Here is a 24,690-nt window from a genome sequence, read left to right as displayed (position 1 = left end):
CCAGAGTCTAAGATGGTGTCTGGGGCATGGGTGGCACCCTTTTGCTAACATTCCCCCCTTTTGTTTTTTATAGAGCAAGTGTTGTATAGGATTACCTCAGCCCCAAAAGTCCAGGAGGGGTAGAGGGAAGATAATCTTTATTTAGATCTACTTCAAGCTGACATGGGGCAGCGAGTTACTCTCCATTGCCATGGGGCGACATCTCAACCCATGATCTCTGGGTGGGGAGCGAGTATATCCCTGTAGCAGCATTTGGTTGACCGCCTGGTTGGTGAAGACTTTGGTTTGTTCCATTATCACCTGTAAACACTTAAACAGACAAGATAGTATAAAAGCCAGGGTGAGTATAGCAGCCATTGGTCCCAGGAGTGGCGTTAACTAGGTAATGAGAGGACCTATAGAGGAGAGCAAATGAGGAGGGTCTCTGACCTTATGAAGACTGTTTGATGGATGTGGTTTTACGTGGTCTGATTGGTTAACACAATAACAGCACTGGTAAGGCCCATCTGTCCCACAGTACCATGCCTGTTAGTGAGGTGATATGGCTTTGGACCTAGTGACCTCCCCTTGTAACTGTTAGAGTTGTTTTGGAGTTGTGACCCACAGATCTTCCTGAGATCAGTACTGAGGAGAGAGAGGCTGCAAAGCTGATCCCCACCAAGGCTGGGAGAAAGGCCACTCATCTCCTATGGATAGAGGGGTTTCTCTGTAGAAAACTCCTGGACAATCATACAATATCAAGTTGGGGAAAGGACCATCGATACACCCGGGTCGGTAGTTGAGTCACTGATGTTAGAGTAGAGGCTGTGATTACAAAGGAGTGAGGCCCCACGTGGGTTAGACAGGGTCTAGAATAAAGGACAGAGTCATTATTAGAGGACTTAAGAAAGCTGCTGTCTAAACCATGAATAAGTTTTCTGATTGAGAGACAAATAGAAAGTGACAGAGGGGGCCTGGTAATAATCAGGTGGGCTTTAAGGCTTTGCCAGTTATGAGGCCCAGACCTATTTATATCTCCACATGGGGTACATCCTAAGGGAGGTGTGAACCTCCTCAGGAAGGCACCCTGTTGACTTCCATTACCCAGCTGGCCTGGAAGGAGAGCTGGCCAGGTGAAGACAGGTGGCATCTCTAACAGGAAATTTGCAGTGCTGCCTGCAATGTTGCTGACCCTACTTGGCCGTCCCCTCCGCAGCGGTGGTTACTTTGGAAGCTGGCCAAGTGAAGGGTTTTTCAGCTTGGAGCCAACAAGACCTGGGCGTTTTTGCTTTAGGGCAGTTCTGTTTCTGGTGATCCAACTCTTGGCTGGCCGAGCTGCCAGGCCTCTTCATAAGCTGACTTGTGCTGCAGCCCTGGCTTTCCACATCAAAAGCCACTGCAGTGGACTGGCCTGTTGGGTCTCCCTGAGGGCAGATCACTGTACAGAGCAGCCCTTAGTAGGCCTGCACCTATCTTTACATTGCTTCTGATGCCTAGCTTTGCCTTCCTCCTGGTTTTTGTTAAAGCAGACCAGAGGATGCAAGTCAAGGGGTGCTCAGGTCCCATCTCCAGGTTTTGGTGGCCTAAATTAGAAGTCTGTAGTCACAGGCATGTTCTGATAGTGGTCTTTCTGTGAGGTAGACAATGCCCATGAGGAGAGCTATGTTCTCACTTTAGCATCAAACATGATGACCATCTTATATATAAAAGTTGAAGTCATTAGTAAAACTTTCTCTCCCTTCCTTTGGTCTGAAAGGGGGGGTTTGCCTGTTTACTGTGCCCATGGTAAAGTAAATCTAGCCATGAAATCATAATTTAAGCTCTCATTTTGGCAATGCTGTCACTACAGAAAAATGTTAGCCATCCCTTTTATAAAGCCTAAAGATCAAACTGTACAACCTGGAGGGTTCTTCAGTGTAGAGTCAGGTTCCATCTTGAAGAGAATAGAGGAATGAGGGAGTAAGTCAGGCCCTCCTAATGAACTGCTGTGGGAGAAATCCCAGGAGGACACACACTGGATGATCCCTCTCTATGTCATATAGACTAATAGCTTTTGCTTTCCATCTGCTGATCTCCTTGATTTACATTTCAAAATAATGCTTTAGATATCTCCAAATTAAGAATTTTCCAAATAAGATAGCATCAAATTTCAACCTTAGTTATTTTTTTAAAAAAAGATTTTTATTTATTTATTTATTTGAGAGGTAGAATTACAGACAGTGAGAGGAAGAGACAGAGAGAGAGGTCTTCCACCCATTGGTTCACTCCCCAGATGGCTGCAATGGCCGATCTGAGCCAGGAGCCAGGAGCTTCTTCCTGGGCTCCCATGCGGGTGCAGGGCCCAAGGACTTGGGTCATCTACTGCTTTCCCAGGCCACAGCAGAGAGCTGTACTGGAAGAGAGGTAGCTGGGACTAGAACCTGCACCCATATGGAATGCCTGCACTGCAAGCAGAGGATTAACCTACTGCGCCACAGCGCTGGCCCCATCCTTAGTTACTTTCAAGAGTATAGAACTATTTTCATATGGACAACTTAAGAAAACATTAGCAAACCCAAATAGTTTTTCTATAGAATGTAAGGTGTTAAGAGTATCAGTGTTTACAGTTAGACGCATTTATTTCATTTTCCCTTATCCTGAGAGAGAGAGAGACAGAGACAGAGAATCTTCCATCCACCAGTTCACTCCACAACTTGCAATGGCTGGAGCTGCACCAATCTGAAGCCAGGAGCCAGGAGATTCTTCAAAGTCTCCCATGTGGGTGCAGGGGCCCAAACACTTGCTTTCCCAGGCCATAAAGGAGAGCTGGATTGGAAGTGGATCAGCCGGGATCAAACTGGCACCCACATGGGATGCTGGCAATGCAGGTGGCGGCTTTTACCAGCTGCGCCACAGCGCCAGCCCCCATGGCTCTGATCTTGACTGCAGTGATGGAAATGCAAAACTGCATGAGATGAACCTGTCCAGAACTAAACACACAGGCAAACACACACACAGAGCTGGGGGACTCTGAGAAGGGTTGCACTGTTCTACAGTGGTCTTAACTGTGATATTTTACTGTGCATATCACAAATTGTTACCAGTGATGGCAACTGGCAAAGTCTATGGAATCTCTGTGTTATTGCTCACAACTGCATGTGGATCTACAATTGTCCCAATAAAAATGTCCCTTGGAATGCAGCAAGGGTCTGTCCCAGGCTATTGACCTTCTGTTAACCCCTGGTTGGACCCTCCCTTACAGCAACCTATCCGGAATCCGTGTGAAGCCCCATGGTCCGTGAGAAATGTCCTGTGTCTGCACAGCCCAGACAGTGGCCACTGAGACACACGAACACTGAGCACCTGAAACGTGACTATTGCAGCTAAGAACTGACTTTTTCATTGCATTCATTCAGTTTCCTATAACGGACATTGCAGTGGCCACTTGTGTGTGGGGGCAACTACTGGATGACACGGAAATGAAAGCTGACCCTACAGCCTCCGGTCCCCCATCCTAAGCAGACCGCAGTGAGGAACATTCATTTTCCACCACTCAACCAATTGGCCATGTCTCCAAGGATGGAACCAACTCTTCATTCTGAAGGGTGGACAGAAATCCTGACACACTGTGGAATAGTAGGCAGTGAAAGTCCTTCGCACCTGTACTCTGCAGGACCCCCATCCAGGTGAGAAGACGGCCCAGCAGGTGCACAGACCCAGATGTGTCGCTAGCTGCTTTAGCCAACGTTTCCCAAACAACCTCAGGAACAAACTTGGCTTCTGTTCCCTAGTTAGGGGTGAAATAAACAGAAACTTGATCTTCTATAATTTTCCCCCAAATTTATTGCGCAATTCTAGTACCAAAGATGGCAGTTCCAGGAATACTCTCAGAACACCAGAGAGAATGTGCGTACAGGGTCCCAATTCTACAAGGACAAGGAGGAATAGGTGAACAGCTGGGAGGATGGAGAAAGGGAAGGCTTTGGAGAAGCAGAGATAAAGCTCAGCTCAGGCCAGCGCCGCGGCTCACTAGGCTAATCCTCCGCCTTGCGGCGCAGGCACACCGGGTTCTAGTCCTGGTCAGGGCACCGGATTCTGTCCCGGTTGCCCCTCTTCCAGGTCAGCTCTCTGCTGTGGCCCGGGAGTGCAGTGGAGGATGGCCCAGGTGCTTGGGCCCTGCACCCCATGGGAGACCAAGGAGAAGCACCTGGCTCCTGCCTTCAGATCAGCGCGGTGGCTGGCCTCAGAGCGCCGGCCGTGGCGGCCATTGGAGGGTGAACCAACGGCAAAGGAAGACCTTTCTCTCTGTCTCTCTCTCTCACTGTCCACTCTGCCTGTAAAAAAAAAAAAAAGCATTTAAAAAAAAAAGCTCAGCTGAGATCAATAGCATGTCCAGGTTGAACAGACCTTTGATGCTAGACAGGCCACTAGCAGCAGCAAGCACCAGCCTAGGGCTTCGCTTCGCTTGGCTGGTTTTGCAACACCCAGCCAGGAGACCCTCTGGGAATCTCTGCACCCAAGTTCGTTATGGAACTGGAAAGCCCTGCCCAGGGCGGGGCGGAGCCTGCCTCTGCAGCTGCACACTCAAACATGCGGCTCTGGACGCAGCAGGTGCCTCTGCGAGGGTATAGTCTTGCAGCTCAGGCTGAGAGGTCTGCGGGTGTTGTGAGCTCCCACCCAGCCATGTCGTCCTGCAGCCGCGTGGCGCTGGTGACCGGCGCCAACAAGGGCGTCGGCTTCGCCATCGCGCGCGCCCTGTGCCGGCTCTTCTCCGGGGACGTGGTGCTCACAGCGCGGGACGAGGCGCGGGGCCGGGCAGCCGTGCAGCAGCTGCAGGCTGAGGGCCTGAGCCCGCGCTTCCACCAGCTGGACATCACGGACCTGCAGAGCATCCGCGCCCTGCGCAACTTCCTGCGCCGGGAGTACGGGGGCCTGGACGTGCTGGTCAACAATGCGGCCATCTACATGGAAAGTAAGGAGGCAGGGCGGGAGACCTCCCCAGAGCCTCCGGAGCGGTGGGGTGCATCTACTAGACGATCCTGGGGTGCAGGATCAGCACCAGAGTCTAGAAAAGGGACCCCCAAGGAGCAGAAGGAGGGGCTGGGAGGGTGAAGAGTGGGAAGCTGGGCCCTTGGGGAGTGGTGGGCTTTTCAAGACAAAGGGACCTTGGTGTTTACCATGCTTCAACACCAGGGGGCATTTCCAGGTCCTCTTCCATCTCTATGATTGAGATTTAGGCTATGCATTGATTTTTCAACTGATTTTGAAATAAGCAAGTTATTTTTTAATGGTGACAAGAGATGGCCCGTGGAGGTTGCCACTTTCAGGAATGGAGGATGTTATCCGATGACAGTGAGGTTGGCACAAAGCAGCAATGAGAGGCAGACTTCTCTCGGGGTGGCTGGGTTTCCCGTGCACTGCTTTATGTCTACAGAATTCTAGCCAAGGGACAGGCTCTGTGGCAGATGCTGCTCAGAACAGCCACATCCAGTGTGGCAGCGCCAGTTCCAGTCCTGGCTACTCTGTTTCTCATCCAGCTTCCTGCTAACATGGCTGGGAGCTGCAGAGAACGTCTCAAGTGCTTGGGGCCCTGCAACCCTCAGGAGAGACCTGGGTAGCTTTCCTAGCTCCTAGTTTCTGCCTTGCCCAGCCTTGGCAGTGGTGGGCATTTGGGGAATAGAATAGGAGCTGAAAGATACTTTGCTTTCTCTCTCTCTCTTTCACTCTCTCTCTCTCTCTTTTACATTTCAAATAAATGGACAATAATCATTTTTTTAAAAATGATTGACCGTATCTTTCAGACCCCAAAGTTGTGGATACCACGCCCTTTCATATTAAAGCGGAGGTGACTATGAAGACAAACTTCCATGGCACCCGAGATGTCTGCACAGAGCTGCTGCCTCTCATGAGGCCCAGAGGTGAGTCTCCTGGGGACCCCACGCTGTGCCCTCAGGAGGGAGCTGGCCCTGCTGCCTGGGCTCTCAGCTCCATCCCTGCTGCCTGTCCTGCTCCAGCTGCACCAGCCTGCTGCCGCCCCTGCCAGGGGCTGTCCTGGGTCAGGACGTCGTCCCTGCTCCTGCACTGCCCCTGTGGTCTCTGCCCTTGGCACACCTGGTGCCTTCTGACCCTGCATTCTTAGCTCACAGGTCTCCTGGGAGAGGCTCCTCATTTCTCCCATGCCCATCTCATGTTGGAGGCCCTGGGGGTGCCACCCTGGGCCCTCTCTGCTCCCTGAGTGACCTGAGTCAGCCTGGCAGGTCCTCCTAGCAGTCACCCACTGTATCCCCCAGAGGACGACTCCTCCTTAGACACCCTGAGCTCTCCTGCCTCTCCGTCACCTCCTGATGCCCCTCGCAGGCTAAAATGCATTTCCAGAGGCTTCTCCTTCACCCCTGTGTCACCGTGGGCACCGACCCGATCCTGGCGGTCACCTGCCCTGCCCCGTCCTCCACGGTTACTTCCAGGTCTGAGACGGAGCTCCCTCAGTCTACCCCGACCCATGCATCCAGGGGCGCAGCTGCCCTCAGGTGTGGCTGTGGACAGGTGCAAACCTCCCCTGGGACCTCCCTTCTCCAGCACTTTCCTCTCTGGCAATCTGCCCACCTCTGATGGTCTCGCCCCTCCCCAGAGTCCAGGCCCTGAGCGTGGCTTACAGGGACCGCCTTACCGTGACCCGGCTAACTCCAGGCTCATGGTCACTGCCCTCCAGTGGGCTTTGTTCCCAACACAGCACACGGTCACTGTCTTTGTTGGGAAGTGCTGTGACACTCACCCCAGCCACTCTCCTTCCATCTACACCGAGAGGCACCAGCCGACACTTGCAGGAAGACTGGTATGCGAGGTGGAGAGTTGAGGACTTGCTCATACGACTTACTCAACTCCTAACCTGTTTTCCTGACCTGTCCCTGGGGAAGGTCCTACTGCCTCCAAGACTCTGGTTCGGCAGGACCTCAAAGGACGGCTTTTCCAATGTCGCTGCCTCCTCTACGGATTCAGACTTGAAGGCAACAACGGAGCTCCTGCTGGCTAGCGTGGTGGCGTAGCCAGTAAATCCTCCCCCTGCAAGCCAGGATCCCATATGCGTGCCTATTGGAGTCCCAGCTGCACCACTTCTGATCCAGTTCCCTGCTGATGGCCTGGGAAAAGCAGCAGAAAATGGCCCAAGTACTCGGGCCCCAGCCACCCACATGGGAGACCCAGATGAAAGTCCTGGTCCTGGTTTTGGCCTGGCTTAGCCCTGGCCATGGCGGCCATCTGGGGAGTGGAAGTGGAAAATATCATCTTTTCTCTCCCTGTCCCTATGGGAGTGGCCAAAGGTTGGAAGACCTTTGCCTCTTTCTGTCTCTCCTTCTCTCTCTGTAACTTTGACTTTCAAATCAGTCTTTAAAAATCGGAGCTCCTTATGCCAGTACCGCACCATCCTTGCCTGTTGCCCTTAGAATACACACTGCTGTGTGTCTCTCAAGAGAACGTTCTCTGGTCTCAAATCCCCATCAGCTTCGGTCTTTACCAGCCATGATGTGCACACCTTTTCACATAGTGATATTTTAAAATGATTTTATTTCTTTGTTTGAGAGGTAGAGTGACAAACAGAGAGAGGTAGAGACAGAAAGAAAGGTCTTCCATCTACTGGTTCACGCTCAAATGGCTGCAATGGCCAGAGTGGACCGATCTGAACCCAGGAGCCAGTAGTCTCTTCCATGTCTCCCACATCAGTGCAGGGGCCCGAGCGCTTAGCGCATCTTCCACTGCTTTCCCAGGCCATAAAAAGAAGCTGGATTGGAGGAGAAGGTCCTGGGACATGAACCGGCAACCAAATGGGATGCCGGTGCCACAGGCAGAGACTTAGCCTACAGTGCCACAGCACTGGCCCCTCATATAGTGATTTCTGGTGCATTTTAGGCAGAGTGGTGAATGTGTCCAGCCTGATGTGTCTCAGAGCCCTTAAATCCTGTAGCCCGGAGCTGCAGCACAAGTTTCGCAGTGAGACCATCACGGAGGAGGAGCTGGTGGGGCTCATGAAGAAGTTTGTGGGAGACGCGAAGAAGGGGGTGCACCAGAAGGAAGGCTGGCCTGACAATGGCTATGGAGTGGCCAAGATGGGCATCACTGTGCTGTCCAGAATCCAGGCCAGGCACCTGAGTGAGCAGAGGGGAGGGGACAAGATCCTCCTGAACGCCTGCTGCCCAGGGTGGGTGAGAACCGACATGGGGGGACCCGACACCACCAAGAGCCCAGAAGAAGGAGCAGAGACCCCCCGTGTACTTGGCCCTTTTGCCTCCAGATGCCGAGGGCCCTCATGGACAGTTTGTCATGGACAAAAAAGTTGAACAGTGGTGAGCTCACCCCCAGCTCTACCCATGGGTCCTGCTTCCTAGCCTGTCCTGTTTTAACCCAAAGGACTTTACACTGTCAGCCAATGTCCCAGCCACTGGGGAAATCAAAACATCGCTATCAACTAAGACCTGCAAATGTTCTACGACTTCTCTCTTGGCTACTCAGTGACTAGAGTGCTAATTCTGTGAATTCTCTTGAGATCCCTCTGTGATGGGGGAGAGAGGGTGCGATTGCTGAAAATAACAACTGGAAATCAAGGGTTGAATAAATGCTTCTTCAGAAAGGTCTATATGCAGATTGTTTATGTGCTGATGAAAATCCACCCCACATGCCAGGACAGGGGAGAGAGATTGGGCTCAAGTAGGAATTCAGGAAGCAACCTTGGGAACTAATACTCAAAGGTTGCCTGGAAGGAGGAGGGCTGACAAAGGGTAGGGTCGGTCTTTGCTAAAGTGACCTAGCAGGATTCTTTTTGAAAGCAGACTGGGGTGATCAGATGTCCCCTGTGGAGTGGTGTGGGGTGAGAAATGTGGTCAGGAGCCAGGGTGAGCGATCCTGGCCAGGGCTTGCAAGGACAGAGGCTGAAGCCCCGGGTCAGTCCTTGTTGAGCAGAGGCGTCAGAAGAGCTCCAGGAACATTTGGTCAAGGAGCCAGGCTTTGTCATGGCCCAAGCAGACACCAGCCAGGCCATGCTGTTGGTTCTTGAGGCTCCTGGGGCACTGCTCTCTTTGTTCCCATAAATGCTGAGTAAGTGCTTCCCCCAGGGGGAGGCCCTGAGTAATCACAGCTGGATTGAATGGAAGCTCAGGTCTAAGGCAGAATTGCCCGGCTGTGCAGTTTAAAGAAGGGTCTCTGCAGAAAGATCTCAGTGCAGTTCTCCAGGTGCATTACATGTTGGGCTGAGGGAGGTGGACACAGGTGTCTTGCATTCAATGGTGGAGGTATCTGGATGAGGTGTGTGGGGTTCCAGGATAAAGTGGAGTTCTTAATCATGCAGGTCTGTGCCTACATCTGCTATTGATGGGTTACTCATTAGCAGCTCCCTGCTGTGCACTGGGAAAGCAGTGGATGGTGGAACAAGTACTTGACTTCTGCCAGCCGTGTGGGAGACCCAGATGGCGTTCTTGGCTATGTTTGGTACAGCCCCAGGTACTGAGGACATTTGAGGAGTGAACCAGAGGATAGACGATCTCTTTCTCTCTCTTTCACACACACTCTCTCTCCCCCTCTCCCTCTCTTACTGTGACACTCAATACATTCAAATAAAGAAATAAATGGTTTAAATAGTAAAGTAGTGTTGAAGTTAACAGACTGTGCTTTGTCAGATGGCCTTTTCACAAAAACACAAAGCTCTACCACCTACTGAGACCAGCGAGCAGCGTCAGGGCCACAGAGACTTAGGTCAAAGGTGTCGTCACAGGCACAGTTGAAGCAGGACCCAAATCCTGTGCCTAAGAAACAGCAAAGTGAAGCAAATGTGGACACAACTGTCACATGCAAACCGGGAACATGAAATGCAAAGATCCCCTGTTTAAGCAGAAACAGCTCGAGCACCCGTTGTCCTGGAAGACGTCTACGTTTAGAAAGATGAGGTCATTTCAGCGACTATCACACAACTACTCTGATCCAGCCCCAGACGAGGTCTCAGTCACTCACCTCTGTCCTAAAATCACCTGCCTGCCAATTATGTGAGCGTGGGGTCAATGCTCACGACCACATGGCGTCTGTTGGTCCCCCTCGCACAGGAAGTTCCTACTGAGGTGATTGGTGTTTCCTGTAGTGATCTGATTTTCTGGCATTCCCCCAGGAGGTCTTGATGGCTCTTTGGAGAGCACTCAGGAGACATGGCCAGGCCTCTGGCAGGGCTGGTAGTAACAGGGAATTGTGAGAGGCACAGAAGCAGATGGGCTCAAGGACTCCTGCAAGGAAGAGGAATCCCCCAAGTTCCCCACATCTGTGAGGACGGAAGCCAAGCGTGGGGACAGCACCGTGGTGTGCAGCAAGCAGATCGGAGACTGACACAGAAGGTGCATTCCTAGGAGACGGTCTCAAGGCTGCAGGACCGGCATCCTGCTTCGTTCACGTTGCAGGGAGGAGGGAAGAGCGGGCCGGCTGGGGGGGGCAGACAGCAGACTGGAGGGAAGGAGCCAGGACCAGGAGCTGCCACCACTGTGTCCCTACGGGGCCCACAAGGACACTCATGAGGCCCCTGGTACCTCCAGTGAGAACACAGACGAGTCCAAACACAACCCCCCAGTTTGAGCCCAAAGTTCCTCTTCCTGTGCAAGAAATTAAAATGTTGGGGGAAGATGAAGAGGGCCAAGCTGTTCTAATTGGCTTCAGAGAAGGACAACCCAGAATGGAAGGAGGCAGTAACAAGGGGTCTCACCTTCCTTTCCTTTCCCCTCCTCTACCTCCCTTCCTCTCTCTCTCTCTCTCTCTCTCTCTCGTGTATCTCCATCTCTATCACTATCTCTATCTCCGTTATATTTACTAAGATTCTGCCCATAGCTTTATGTAACAGACAACAGCATACCAGCCTGCCACTCAACTGGTTTATGCTTAAGTCTCTGCTCCAATAGGAAGCTGTTTAAAAAAGAAATGAAAAGCCTGCTGTGTACATGCTAACTATCTTGGCGGGTATGCCATGAAACATGGAACTGAACTTCAGAAAGCAAGCGTAAGGAGTTAATAAAGCTGAACCTTGAAACCTAAATAAAATTCGGACAGAGAATAAGTAACTAGCCCTGGTTACGTGTGAAATTTTCCTGAGTGGTTAAAGCTTACCACCACAAAGCATGCATTGTGGAATCTTTAGCTCGCAAGGTCTGAAAGTGCCAGTGTCTATTTGAAATGCTTCTTCTCCAAAGCCCAGGTGAAGCCAGAGTTAATGCCCAGGGCGTCCATTTTAATGCTAAAACTATTCAGGTACTGTTCAGGGGGAGGTAAAGCCCAGGCTGCAGAGGGCCTGTTTCTCTGGCTCACTCAAAGCCGCCCAGGACAGAGCCGCAGGACGAGCTCAGCAAAGGGCAGGAGTGCTGTCCGATGGCGATGGCGTCTCCATCCTTAGGCTAAGATCAAGCCTAGAGCACTGTCCGCAGCTCTGAGCGCCCCAGGAAGCAGGCGACTGCGTCCCCAGAAAGAGGATGTGTGAGGACCCAAGTCACTGCTGTTGTGCTTGCTAGAGACAGCAACCCCACCCCATCCCCAACCCTAACAGCTCCTTGTCCAGGTCAATAAATGTATACAAGGGGCAAAATTAAACACACTTGCCTACAGTGTAAGGATTTTAGAACATCAGTGTGTTACTGGGAAGCACTTTAGTTAGCTGTGCCATGCTTTCACAGTTGAAAGCTCCTTACACATTGCACTTTCTTTATAAGGGAGCCTGACTGTTCTTGATGTAATTAGTCAGGATTTGAACTTGCTGCCTTCTTTTTCTTCTTCTATTGTGTTTTCTCATGCTTCCTTTAAAAAAGAAGATTTAATTATTTATTTGAAAGGCAAAGTTACAGGGGTGGGGTGGAGGAGAGAGAGAGAGAGAGAGAGAGAGAGAGAGAGAGGTTTTCCATCAGCTATTCACAACCCAGATGGCCAGAGATGCACCCGTCTGAATCCAGGAGCCAGAAGCTTCTTCTGTGTCTCCCACGTGGGTGCAGGGCCCAAGGACTTGGGCCATCTTCTACTGCTTTCCCAGGCCATAGCAGAGAGCTGGATCAGAAGAGGAGCAGCCGGGACTCAAACCAGTGCCCATATGGCTTGCAGGTACTGAAGGCTGGGTCTTTAACCCACTATACCACAGTACCAGCCACACCTTTTTTGATCTAGACTCCCGTTAGATGCAGTCCCCATGTGGCCTGAGCTGTGTAGTCAAGTCTCAGCATGTCTCTGGTGTCCCCTTATCTTCCTTCTCAACTCACTTCTTTTGGGTCACTTAGTCTGAAACTGGCTATGCAGTATATACCTCAGATCAGGTTTGCTGGGGAGAATTTCACTCCCCCACTGAGCTTCTTAGTGACTTCACCTGCCTAGTCAGCAGGCCTAGTCAGTAACCAGGACTGGCACTCTCTTGCCAAACTCTAGCTTGAAACACCTTTGTTTGCTAAGCTCTTGCCATGAAGGCTCATTGTTGAAATGAGGCCCATCAGATAAGACTGGAGGTTAAGAGGCACAAAACAACTATGTTTCCTTATGTCGAAGAACCAAGTGACAGTGTGTATTTGACCAGGCAGAGGTCCCGTGCAGCACACCTCCAGTAAGGGACCTGCCTGTGCTATTCTGACAAAGCTATATCCTATGTTAGGGCACCCAAGCAAGTGTGCCTACAGCTGTGCTTACACTAGCAAAATAAACCATGCCCCTTGCACAACTACAGATATAACCTACACCCTTTCATTCCTGCAAAACAGCACTTCCCACGGTTGCAGTAAACTTTCCCAATAGATAGCAAACTTCCTAACCCCAATCCCACTTCCTCCCCAGCTGCAGGCTGTTGTAGCCTGGAAGCAGCAGCCCCCAGCTAATGCATGCACAGAAACTCCTGCTTCTGCTCTCTCTCTCTCCTTGGAGACAGCCCAGCAGTTATGCCCCCAGTAAACTCTTCTACACTTTTCTCAGCACGGTCTTGTTCGGTGGTCTTGGTCACATTAACCGAACAGCCTAGGCTACAGGCATGGAAGGCTGAGCAGAGGTGGGTGGTACATGCTAAATTAGCGACTCTCACCTTCCTCCCTTCCCTGTGGGCTTCAGTGCACATCTGGACACTGCAAGCAGCAAGAGGGTTTTGTGAGAGGTCTCTAACTCAGGAGACATAGGGCCTGAAGTACGCCTCTGTTTTTACCCTCTCATTCCAGCCAGGAGGCAAACATCTACTTTGAGATTTCTTTGACCCCTGAGCTTGCAGAAAAAAATGTCTCATCTTTTTCTGCCCCACCACCTGGCCTGGGTACAAGCTAGAGGATGGAGGGGTTGAAAGGTCACCACAAAACACACCCAACACCGGGGTAAGGAAAAGGTTTATTGTAGTCACTGGTGTCCGTGTGTGGAGAGCCTCCTGTTTTTGTCAAATGGTCATTGGACAGACACAGCAATGTTTTAGCACTATTTAAAGATTAATCATTGAACCATGTTTTTTGCTTATTCGATGATTTGAGAGAGAGTGAGAGAGAGAGAGAGAGAGAGAGAGAGAGAGAGAGAGAGAGAGAGATTGAGAAAGACAAAAATAGAGATAACTTTTATCCTCCAGTTCACTCCCCAAATGCCTGCAACAGCCAGGGCTGAGCCAGGCCTAAGCCAGGAGCCAAGAATTCTATCCGGGTGTCCCACCTGGGTGGAAGCAGTTAGGTACATGTTCCCTCATCCTGCTTTCCCAGGTGCATTAACAAGAAGCTAGATCAGAAATGGTGCATCTGGGACTTGAACCAGCAATCTGATATGAGATGGTATTGTTGCAAGCAGTGGCTTTAACAGTTTTTCTGTCTCATGAGCTTTGTTACATATGTTACATGTATATACATGTGGTGTGTTGTATCTGCATGTTAAAAAAAATCCCTTAAGAATTTCCTTTTAATTGCTTTACAGGTTAGTAAATTAACACGGCTAAATCAGCCCATGTGACTTTTAGTTCCGTGGCTTACACAAACCCTTAATAAATAAGCTGGGTAAAATAAGATAAAACTGTTTTACGCTTGTTAACCTGTTTGTCCCTGAGTCTGCTGCCCTGACAGGACTGTATTTATGTTTGTTGGACATCTGAGATCATAAAGGTATGGATTTGACTTACAACCAAGAAAAAATGTTCTGTCCATTGAAATGTGAAGTGATGCCTGTATCTGTTTAAATATCTCAGTCTTTGTAATTAATCCATGTATGATTATTAACAATAGAGAGGCCGGCGCTGCAGCTCACTAGGCTAATCCTCTGTCTTGCGGCGCCGGCACACCGGGTTCTAGTCCCGGTCAGGGTGCCGGATTCTGTCCCGGTTGCCCCTCTTCCAGGCCAGCTCTCTGCTGTGGCCAGGGAGTGCAGTGGAGGATGGCCCAAGTGCTTGGGCCCTGCACCCCATGGGAGACCAGGAGAAGCACCTGGCTCCTGCCATCGGATCAGCGCGGTGCTCCAGCCGTAGCGTGCCCGCTGCGGCGGCCATTGGAGGGTGAACCAATGGCAAAGGAAGACCTTTCTCTCTGTCTCTCTCTCTCACTGTCCACTCTGCTTGTCAAAAAAAAATGAATTATGATGAGGACACAAATGGGGGTGAACAAAGCAAGTGAAAGTAGATTTTACAGGGAAACAGAGACTCCTGCATGCCAGAGGGGTCCTCCAGGGAGGGAGCTGTCAGGGTCTGGATATTGGGAGCTTATATAGGGAGAGCTTAATAATTAATCAATTCTTCTACATGGTTTTGATACATCAGGGGTCGGCCTTTTAAAGATTTATGTATTTGAAAAACAGAGTTACAGGGAGATCTTCCATATGCTGCTTCATTCCCCAAATGGCCACAACAGCCTGGGCTAGGCCAGGATGAAGTCAGAAGCTTCATCTGGGTCTCCCACATGGGTGCAGGGGCCCAAGGAACTGGGCCATCTCACTGCTTTCCTGGCACATTAGTTGGGATTGAGATTGGTAGTGGAGCAGCCAGAGCTCGTGAACTCGTGCCCAGATGGGCTTCTGGTGTTGCGGAGGCAGCTTACCTGACTGAGCCACAATTCTGGAACCTGCTGTGTTATTTCTGTGCCTTTTGTGTAGCAGTGATGGTTCCTGGCCAGCTAACAAACATTACCATGTCCACCCCTTGGAAGATGTGACTAATTAGAAACACTGTTGACCTGAACAGTGAAGGCAGGTTATACCTCGCTCATCAGTTGCTAAGCACTTGAGACATGTTGCTTATTGGTGTGCTCTGTTATGAAGCCAGAGTCCAGTTTCTCATCGGGTTATCTATGAGTGTGGGACCCATCATGTTCCCTACCAGTCTTTCATTTTCAATGGGCAATGTCTTCTGTCTAATCAGTGAATGGCAGCTTTCACACGAACACCTGATTCCTTATTCCCACAGGGGTTCTTCCTGTCTGTTAACCCTTCTAACTCCTGACACCAAGAGGTTGCAAAAAAGGACATTCATGATTGTTTGATAATGCAAATCACAACACTCTGCCAGGGACACAACTCTACAGAAGCCATCATTGGAAAAAAAGAAACAATTAGTATATATGACATCTATTTCCTAACAGCCTATTCTTCCTGGTGTGTTTATGTTAATGTTTTATCCCAGATGAAAATAAGGATTGATAAAATTCAGAGATAGTCCACCAGGCTCCAACTATCTTTGGAAAATCAGAAACCGCTACTCTCAAGGAGAAAAAATGTTTTCCAAATATATTCACCTGAGAAATTTTTTCAAAGGAAATTTGATATATATATATGAACACTTCTAGTAAAGTAGTAAGAATAGATAGGGCTTAAATTCATTATATATTTTTATACATAAACTTATGAACACACAACTCAACCAACAGGTGAACAAATGCCTTTGACCTGCTCTCCTCAAGGGGAAAATGAATTCACACCAAAGCTTTCATTCCTAAAGCCTTCTCTTCAGGTCCACCCTGAACAGGAGTGTACAACAGGAGGGGAACCACATGATTATGACCCACAATGGAAATGCTCTCGCTTCCTTCAAAATGAGGCAGGAAACCATATTTGGCCAAAGGTGCCAGTAGCCAGGGTGTTGCAGTAACATCCTATAGGAAGTTGGAATGCAGAGGGGCAGCCAGCCAGGTATTACTGGAACTAAAGTTGTTCTTCTAACACTCAGAAAATGCTGAGTTGTTTACCATATCTTTCTTTTTTATGATTTTATTTATTTATTTGAAGGTCAGAGTTACACAGAGAGAGAAGGAGAGGCAGGGAGAGAGAGAGAGAGAGAGAGAGAGAGAGAGAGAGAGAGATGTTCCATCCACTGGTTCACTCCCCAATTTGCCACGATGGCTAGAGCCTCACTTATCCAAAGCCAGGAGCCAGGAGCTTCTTCCAAGTCTTCCCATTTGGGTGCAGGGGCCCAACACTTGGGCCATCTTCCACTGCTTTCCCAGGCCATAGCAGAGAGCTGGATCAGAAGAGGAACAGCCAGGTCTTGAACTGGTACCCATATGGGATGCTGGCACTGCAGGAAGAGGTTTTACCTGCTACGCCATAATGCAGGCCCCTATCATATCTTTCAACACATCACTCCACTTGGGCACATACACAGATGGCTATTGCTACACATTCTGCTTCCTGCTAGTGAGCAAAGGTTTGTTATGGACAGAACAAAAAGAGAGGCACCAACCCCTCAATGATGAGACCCCAGGCCCACTCTCAATCATGCAGCTTCCAGCCCAACCCTACAGCCTGGTTGGGACCCTATTATGGATGCAGACAGTGGCAGAATCAGTAACCACAGGAGATGCTTCCTGGCTGGCCTTGGACACGGAGATCATTGGTCACCAGAAGGACAATTAGGCAAATGCCAGGCTGTCCCTCAGATAATCTAAAGGTGAAGCTCCAGGCTGTGTCCACTCTGAGTCCTGCCACTCTCCTGCCTATCCATGAAAATGCGTTCCTTCATCAGGACTGTCTGCAAATATTCGAGGCTGTTTCTCCAGCAAAATGGACCTGTGGGAGCAGCCCCAGCCAAGATGACCGGGCCCTCTTCCCCCAACGGAGCAGGTGTATTGGTAATGGGCAATGGAGGGCTGGGTGAGAGGCACCCAGGACTGCAGCCTGGACGGCTGAGCTGCTCACTCTGACAAGAGCTCTCCAGCTCCCAAAAGGAAAGAAGGTCAATATTGGCACAGACACCAGACAAGGTAAATACTGGCACAGACACCATACAAGGTAAATACTGGCACAGACACCAGACGTGTCTCCAGTTGCGCAGGCTCCTGGTGCTATCTGGAAGGAAAGGGGGCTCCTGACAACAGGGATAAGGATGCTAAGTACGCAGCTAAGATGCTGACCCTGTGGAGGCAGTGGCAGAGCCAGAACAGGTGACTACAAGCCATTGTCCTAGTCACCAGTTGGTGGACACTTAACGTTTCTGCAGGAAACCAGGCTGCCTTCTGGCTGCCAAAGCCACAGCTCAAGGCAAGGCTCTTCCTGGGGGCCTTGATACCTTCGGCTGATTGAGAACACTGGAAACCTCCTCACACCGAGGAAGATGTGGGAAGAGCAAAGGACTGGGTATTGACACTGGGGTGACACCAGCTGATGAATAGAGAGCTCCCATGGACTCATTCTCGAGTCCCTGGCCCTGGTCCACCATCACAAAGCACTTGGGTGAGAATCCAGATAAAGGCTCAAGGCCTTCATGAGCTCTGCACAGCTTCATTCATGAGGACCTCCTCTTCATGTAGTTACAGTAATAAATAATGCAGGGTAGTCTTTAATGAGCTTGAAACAACCCCCAAATAGCAAAGGCTTCCAGCTGAAAGGGACATCCAACATGTGGGGGCACCCACCTCCCTCTCTGATGACTGAGAATTAGGCTTTGCTCTGATGCCTAGGACAACCGAGAGCTTCAGATATTTACTGGTATGAACGGACTTCCTTCTTCTATGCAAGTAATAGTGAGCACTGCTCCATATGGGAACTACCTGAGAAATATGTAAATCTCTTAATTTAAAATGAAATCTAAGTGTGTCTTAAGATCTCAATCTACTAAAAACCCAAAAGAGAAATCACATCTTTAAAAAGGTGATTGCCAAATTATACCAAGAATATAGCCTAACTTGGTATAAGGTACCACCACTTAAATTCCTCCATATAGGTGTGGCTCCTAGAAGCAGACATAAACGAGCCACTATAAAGTAATACATGGGAGATTCTGCCTGGTGCATGTCACAGATTCTGGTTCTGAGTCATAGTCATGTCTTCTAGAGATCCAATATTCAATCTACTACAGTTCCCAAGCATGGGCGCTTTCACTGAGGATGTAGTTTAAGTCGAAGAATTATGATGGTTTTGGAAATCTAGGAACTTATTTCTACAGAAATAAGTGTGACCCCAAATCTTCTTTAATTGCTCTTTCACATCAGGACCAGCACTTCTGAATCTTTCCCAATCCTTGTGAGGGGTTCTCCTTCCTGGTGTGACGTGATGTCCATTGTTTTCCATAACTGGACTTAACAGGGTAGAGGTAGAGCACACATGTGCTACAAGTAGCACACCAATAGCCACTGTAGGTGCAGACCTGTGTGTGACAACTCCTCTTTGTGCTGGGACCCCACACACCTCATCCAGACACCACTGCAGTGGAAACCTAGACATCCTCTTCAATGTTCCGCAGACTGACACTCCTGCATAGGGGGAGTAGCGTTGAGATTTGTCTGCACAGAGACCCTTCTTCTGGAAACGACATGACCTGGTAATTCTGAGTGAGACTGAGCTCCCAATCAATCCATCTTTGATTATTCAGGGCCTGTCCCTGGGGGAAGCACTTACTCAACATTTATGTGAACAATGAGAGCAGTGCCCAAAGTGCCGCAAGCCTCAACTGCCTGGCCCGGCCACTGTCTGTCTCTATTACGACAGACCCTCTCCCCTTGATCCAATATTTGTTGAGCTCTTCTGATCCCCTCTGCTCAATCAGGGCCAGCCTGTGGCTTCTCCTCTGTTCTGTAGCGCTCTAGCCAGAATCCATTGCCCTGGCTACTTGACCACATTTCTACCCACACCACCCCACACTGCCCCCGCCCCAGCAGATGTCTGATCATTCACTCTGCTTTCTATAAAAATCCTGTTTGTCCAGGACCAGGCTGAGCAAGAATGTAATTTTGGACCTAATCTGTGGTCATGGAAACCCTGGCTATTGCCCCTCCTTTGTCCTATAGCTTCCTTCCTCTTTCTGTTTCTCTCTGAACTATTTGGTCTCTAGCAGAGTATCAGCCATCCAGCTCCAGATGATCATGAGACATGGCATCCAGCCTATCACTTTGGACGATGTGGCCAGTCCTCTGGACCACACAAGACAATCATTCCCAGGCCCCCTCTGAACACTCTCGACAGACAGCAAGAGAAGAATGCCCATCACCACTCTATGCCCATAGGTCAGCTCTAATAAAGCACAGGAGATGGACCTTCCTCCATGTTTTCTCCATAAGATTATGGGTTGTTTCTCTTGAGGGGGGGTGTGTTATGGTAGCTCGGTAGACATGAACCTATGTGTTTGAGGGGCTGAAGAAAAATGGGACTTTCTGGGTGATGGAACCAGGAAGCAGCCAGCATTTACTTATCAAAGTCTGGCCATTGTCCAATAACCTGGTCGAGGGGCCCGAGCCCTCTCCTAGGGGGTGCTCAGGGGACTGTCTTCTATCCTTCACCATGGGGACTATTATGAAGTTCTGGGAGGGATTCCACACCCAGAAAGCCCTCCACCCAGCTGTATTCCAGACAGGGTGTAGGGGCAGGAGGAAGAAGGCCCACAGCAAACAGCCATAAATACTCCAAGTAAAGCAGACTGGGCTCTCCGTTCTTCACTGAGATGCCCACCGACCTCTCGGCTGTGTTCTCTTCATTATTTCCCTTCATCATACCTTGCTATCTTGCTGACCACCAAAAAAAAAAAAATCCTCTTAGATCAGGTTTGCAAAGAGTGACCCTACCCCGTGACAACCCTCCTCCCTCCAGCCTTCCCCTTGGGTATCAATTCCTATTTTCCTCCTGGATTCCCCGTTGAGCCCAATCTCTCCCCTACTGCAAACTCTTACTGCAGGGCTATCAATACGCATCAGGATGGCCCTGAATCATTCTGCCTTGATGTTGCTTAGTGTTAAAAACAATTCTTTTCTTTGACAAAATCTCTTAAGTGGCTCATGTTTCTTGCAGCATTTACAGATTTACATATGAGAAAGGAGTGTTCCTTACTGACATGGGCAGTATCCTAGTGACCTTGAGAATGGCATGTAAAATGTAGAGGAGGCCATTTATTTAGACTGAACTCCAGTGAGTCCCAGGTCGTGACAGCAAAATAGGGGACACTTGTGGTAGAGTTCCACATTTGTAAGCCACACAAGTTAACTGGGAGAAATCGGAACACAGAGATAACAGCCAAATCCCCAAATAGCCCATGTTAGCTGGCATGATTGGAAGTCCTCTCCACTTATGTCTGCACAAGAAAGGTCACTTTAAACAACAAATCTGCTTTGTGTTTTCTGTTTCTGCTTTCCTCAGCACATTTTCTGCTCCCCTACTCAGTCCATCCTAACACTCCTACTTTATGGTAGGAGGCATAGGACAACTCTAGAAATGTAAATGAATCCAATCAAGATCTGGAAGCAAAATCTTTTTTCGTAATTTTGTCTTTTGTCCAGAGAAATTAGCCTATGTTAGTAGGTACTGTCAGCAAAATCTGGTGTCAAGTTCCTGGCTGGCCTTCCTAACCTCGAGCCACTTTGAAAGCAAATACTAATTAATATTCCTTGGGTCCAGCACTGTGGCGTATTAGGCTAAGCCTCTGCCTGCAGCGCTGGCATACCATGTGGGCACAAGTTGATATCTTGTTTGCTCCTCTTCTGATCCAGCTCCCTGCTATGGGCGGGAAAGCCATGGAAGATGGCCCACATCCCTGTGTCCCTGCACCTGCGTGGGAGACTCAGAAGAAGCTTTTGGTTCCTGGCTTCGGAATGGCCCAGCTCCGACCGTTTCAGCCATCTGTGCAATGAGCCAACAGATGAATAACCTGTCTCTCTGTCTCTCCATATCTTTTTCTGTAATTCTACCTCTCAAATAAACAAAAAAAAATATTCTTTATAAAGACTCGTTAGAAAATAAATGTAGAATAACACTGGTGAAAACAAGCAAATGAACAAACTAAAACAAATTGGTATGTAGACTCTGTCTTTATATATCAGCCAAACTTGATGGGATGAATATTACTTTATGATCAAGAATAATAGGGCCAGCGCTGTGAATCACTTGGTTAATCCTCCACCTCTGGTGCAGGCATCACATATGGGTGCTGGACTCTAGTTCCGGTTGCTCCTCTTCCAATCTAGCTCTCCTCTGTGGCCCAGGAAGGCAGTGGAGGATGGCCCAAGTGCTTGGGCCCCTGCACCCGCATGGGAGACCAGAGGGAGGCACCTGGCTCCTGGCTTTGGATCAGCGCAGCTCTGGCCATAGCGACCATTTGGGGGGTGAACCAACGAAAGGAAGACCTTCTCTCTGTCTCTCTCTCACTGTCTAACTCTATCTGTCAAATAAAAAAAAAGAATAACATATCTCCAAGATTGTTCGATCAAATGGAGAGACAGTGGGAAACAGATATTTCACTGGAAAACCCTTGAGAGTCTACATCATCTCCTCTGGGTTCCCACATTCCAGCCTTGCTCTTGTCATTGAGCTCTGGTACAAGTATACTTTGTAGATAATGCACAGATAGGTAACGGTTGTCTGATCTCTAAGTGACTTAATGGACTCCCTTCCCATATGGAGGCATGAGTTTTGTCTGCATTTGCAACTGAGCTCAACATTCCTCTCTTCCATCCAAACCACTGCCCTTCTGGCTTTTCCTTTCAGCAAGTTATCACATATGCCTGGTTCCCACATATCATGAGCAAAAATACTTTTAAAGAGTTTATTTTTATATTTATATGAGAAATTTTACTATTTCTCAAGATTTCATTTTAGCAACATGTACCTATCCTCCAGCTTAAGAAAGCAAGCCTTGGCAACAGAGATGAGACTTGTGTATCCCCTGTCCTCTCAGAGGTAACCAGAATCTGGAACAATGCTTTCTTAAATTCCTTCAATAATCTTCTTCAGCTCTTAGGGGAAGACAGTTTTGCAATTCCACTCTACATTTCCAGATGGTAGTTGAAATACCATCCACGAGTCCCTGACCCACTCACAGCTGTTCCTCTGGTGTTTATTGACAGAAACACAATTCCTAGGAGGAAACGAAAAGCCATATTAAAGCACAGAATTTGTGTAAATCTCACTGTAAAACATGGCCCTGATCTGTTTTCAGAGGGGATCACTTTGCATTCTCTAAGCCTGAAATTCACACCTGCACCACCTGCAGTGGGTCTGTGAATAGGAGGGAATACACGGGACATTTCCTCCCGTCCAGGACCCCGACTGGGGGATGGGCCTTGAACAGATGCTTCTCAGTACCACCAGGGACGGGGATAGTCTCTGCTTTGCATGTAGAACTTCCAGGTGCTGTTTTCAACACTGTACATCCAACCATGTCACCCTACGTCCCCTATTTGACAGCTGGAGAAACTGAGGCACATCAAGATGCAGTCACTTTGCCCAAGATCATGCACTAAGGTGGTGGAGCCTGGATCCATCTCCTCCCCCTCGATACCCCATGTCTTGTAGGTTTTAAAGAAACAGAAAGTTCAAGAAATTGTATAATAGCCACCCATGATGATTCAAAAACTGTGGCAATTTCATCATGTTGGATGTGCATGTCTGTGCACGTGTGCTGTTGAGATAGGTAAGTGTTACAGACCTCAGCACACCTCATCCCTATATAACACAGTGACATGGAGGAGACGTCACAGTAACTCTCTCATCTCCCAGTGCCTTTCACTGAGTCTTTCTGAACACTCCTCCCTCAGGTCCCACACGGACACGGTTGTATTTTCCCGTGGGTTAGGCTTCCTAAGTAAGCAAGGCGAGCGACCCTTCCCTTCATGGTGCTATGCGCTTTCTCCTGGAGATTACAAAGCTGATGCCTGAAGGCCACTTGCAGCCATCCACGTTGGGTCCCATACGGTGTCTGCATTTGGGCTCCCAAAGAGTATGCCTGAGTCATAGTGACAGAGTTGTGTGACTTGAAGAAGTCAAGATATTTCCTATTGGTTCCTATCTATAGCTTGCTGTCTCCTGAGTTGCACGATCCCTTCCTTTGCTCCCATTTTTCCTTTGATTAGAGTTGTGGGATGAATTTTCTTAACATATAAGCAATCGGTATAGGGGGCTTTATAAAGAACAATTTATTCAACTCTTGATTTCCATGTGCTATTTCCAACAATTGCAACTTTTCTCTCCCCAAATTTCAGAGAAAATCACAAGAAAATACACACAATTAACAGTCAGGTCATGCAAAGCCTACATAAATCACAGACCATCAACAACTATTATTTGATGGAGATGTTTGGATTTCCCCAATGGCTGGGACATTTGCTGACAGTGTAAAGTCCTTTAGGTTAAATCAGGACAGGCCAGGAAGCAGGATCCACCGGAGGAGCTGGGGGTGAGCTCACCACTGTTCAACCCTTTATTCCATGACAAACTGTCCATGAGGGCCCTCAGCATCTGGAGGCAAAAGGGCCAAGTACACGGGGGTCTCTGCTCCTTCTTCTGGGCTCTTGGTGGCGTTGGGTGCCCCCATGTCGGTTCTCACCCACCCTGGGCAGCAGGCGTTCAGGAGGATCTTGTCCCCTCCCCTCTGCTCACTCAGGTGCCTGGCCTGGATTCTGGACAGGACAGTGACTCCGATCTTCGTCACCCCATATGCAGTACTAGGCCAGCCTTCCTTCTGGTGCACCCCCTTCTTCGTGTCTTCCACGAACTTCTTCATGAGCCCCACCAGCTCCTCCTCCGTGATGGTCTCACTGCGAAACTTGTGCTGCAGCTCCGGGCTGCAGGATTTAAGGGCTCTGAGACACATCAGGCTGGACACGTTCACCACTCTGCCTAAAATGCACCAGAAATCACTATCAGGAGAGGCTTGCACAGGACGGCTGGAGCCCAAAGGCGCTGGGATTTGAGTAACCCGACAAACAAATGGCAGAGTGATTTCCAAGTGAAATGGACAGACACAGCGTGGTGGTCACACAGCCAACGACTCCACTTCTGCCTTCACCTTCTGGGTGAGCAGAGAAGGCAGTGACATTGCAACGAGCCACCTTCGAGGTCCCAGTAACCCAGGGTCCTGTAAGCAGCAGGACCTGCCAGGAGGACAGGACAGGGAACTGGACAGGAGTTGAGAGGGAACCAAATGTGAAGTCCTCAGTTCTGCATCCCACGTTTCCGTGTTTTGTTAGTGGCTGCTTGTCTTTTGGTGTACATGCACGTCACTGCATCACTCAGGATGAGTGCTGTACCACGTTCCACAGCAAATAGGATCCTGTGTCGTGTTGTGCACAATGAGCCCATTGAAGTGCAGTTAAACTGAGCCAGGAGGTAGGCAGCGTCAGAGAACGCAGCTCCCTGCAAACCATGCCAAGGGCCCAGACTGTGCGTCCAAATTATCTTTCAGAAGGGAGAATCCATGCAGCAAGTTCACAGAGGCTTGGGAAGGAGGGGACTCAAGAACTGGGGTCCCTAGGGATTCCCATTCTTCCAGAACCACAGTGAAGCTGCCGTGCACAAGGACCCTGCTGTGGAACTGGGATACAACGCAGTGGT

General features: G+C 49.4%; 2 protein-coding genes across 3 annotated transcripts in view; one reads left to right on the top strand and one right to left on the bottom strand.

Moving 5' to 3' along the window:
• The first annotated feature begins 4,532 nt into the window (after positions 1 to 4,532).
• On the top strand, positions 4,533 to 11,817 carry LOC100344692 (carbonyl reductase [NADPH] 1). 2 transcript variants are annotated; one of them, XM_070071857.1, is made up of 3 exons: positions 4,533 to 4,930; positions 5,769 to 5,876; positions 7,861 to 11,817. In XM_070071857.1, exons 1-3 carry the CDS (start codon positions 4,549 to 4,551, stop codon positions 8,286 to 8,288), a joined length of 918 nt encoding a protein of 305 aa, XP_069927958.1. In that variant the 5' UTR covers positions 4,533 to 4,548; the 3' UTR covers positions 8,289 to 11,817. The 2 variants fall into 2 exon arrangements, with proteins under 2 accessions (XP_069927958.1, XP_008273071.3); XM_008274849.4 differs by having other exon boundaries at positions 5,760 to 5,876; positions 7,861 to 11,812.
• An 11,632-nt stretch (positions 11,818 to 23,449) lies between these two features.
• The window catches only part of LOC100348276 (carbonyl reductase [NADPH] 1), a 150,618-nt gene continuing 149,377 nt past the window's right edge, over positions 23,450 to 24,690 (bottom strand). The window contains exon 3 of the mRNA XM_070071850.1: positions 23,450 to 23,976. Within this exon, the coding sequence (XP_069927951.1) occupies positions 23,558 to 23,976 (419 nt within the window). The 3' untranslated portion in view covers positions 23,450 to 23,557. The remainder of the gene's footprint in view (positions 23,977 to 24,690) is intronic.

Source organism: Oryctolagus cuniculus, chromosome 4, assembly GCF_964237555.1.
Source record: "Oryctolagus cuniculus chromosome 4, mOryCun1.1, whole genome shotgun sequence".
In the NCBI taxonomy this organism is placed as follows: Eukaryota; Metazoa; Chordata; class Mammalia; order Lagomorpha; family Leporidae; genus Oryctolagus; species Oryctolagus cuniculus.
This window is presented reverse-complemented; position numbering and strand designations above follow the sequence as displayed.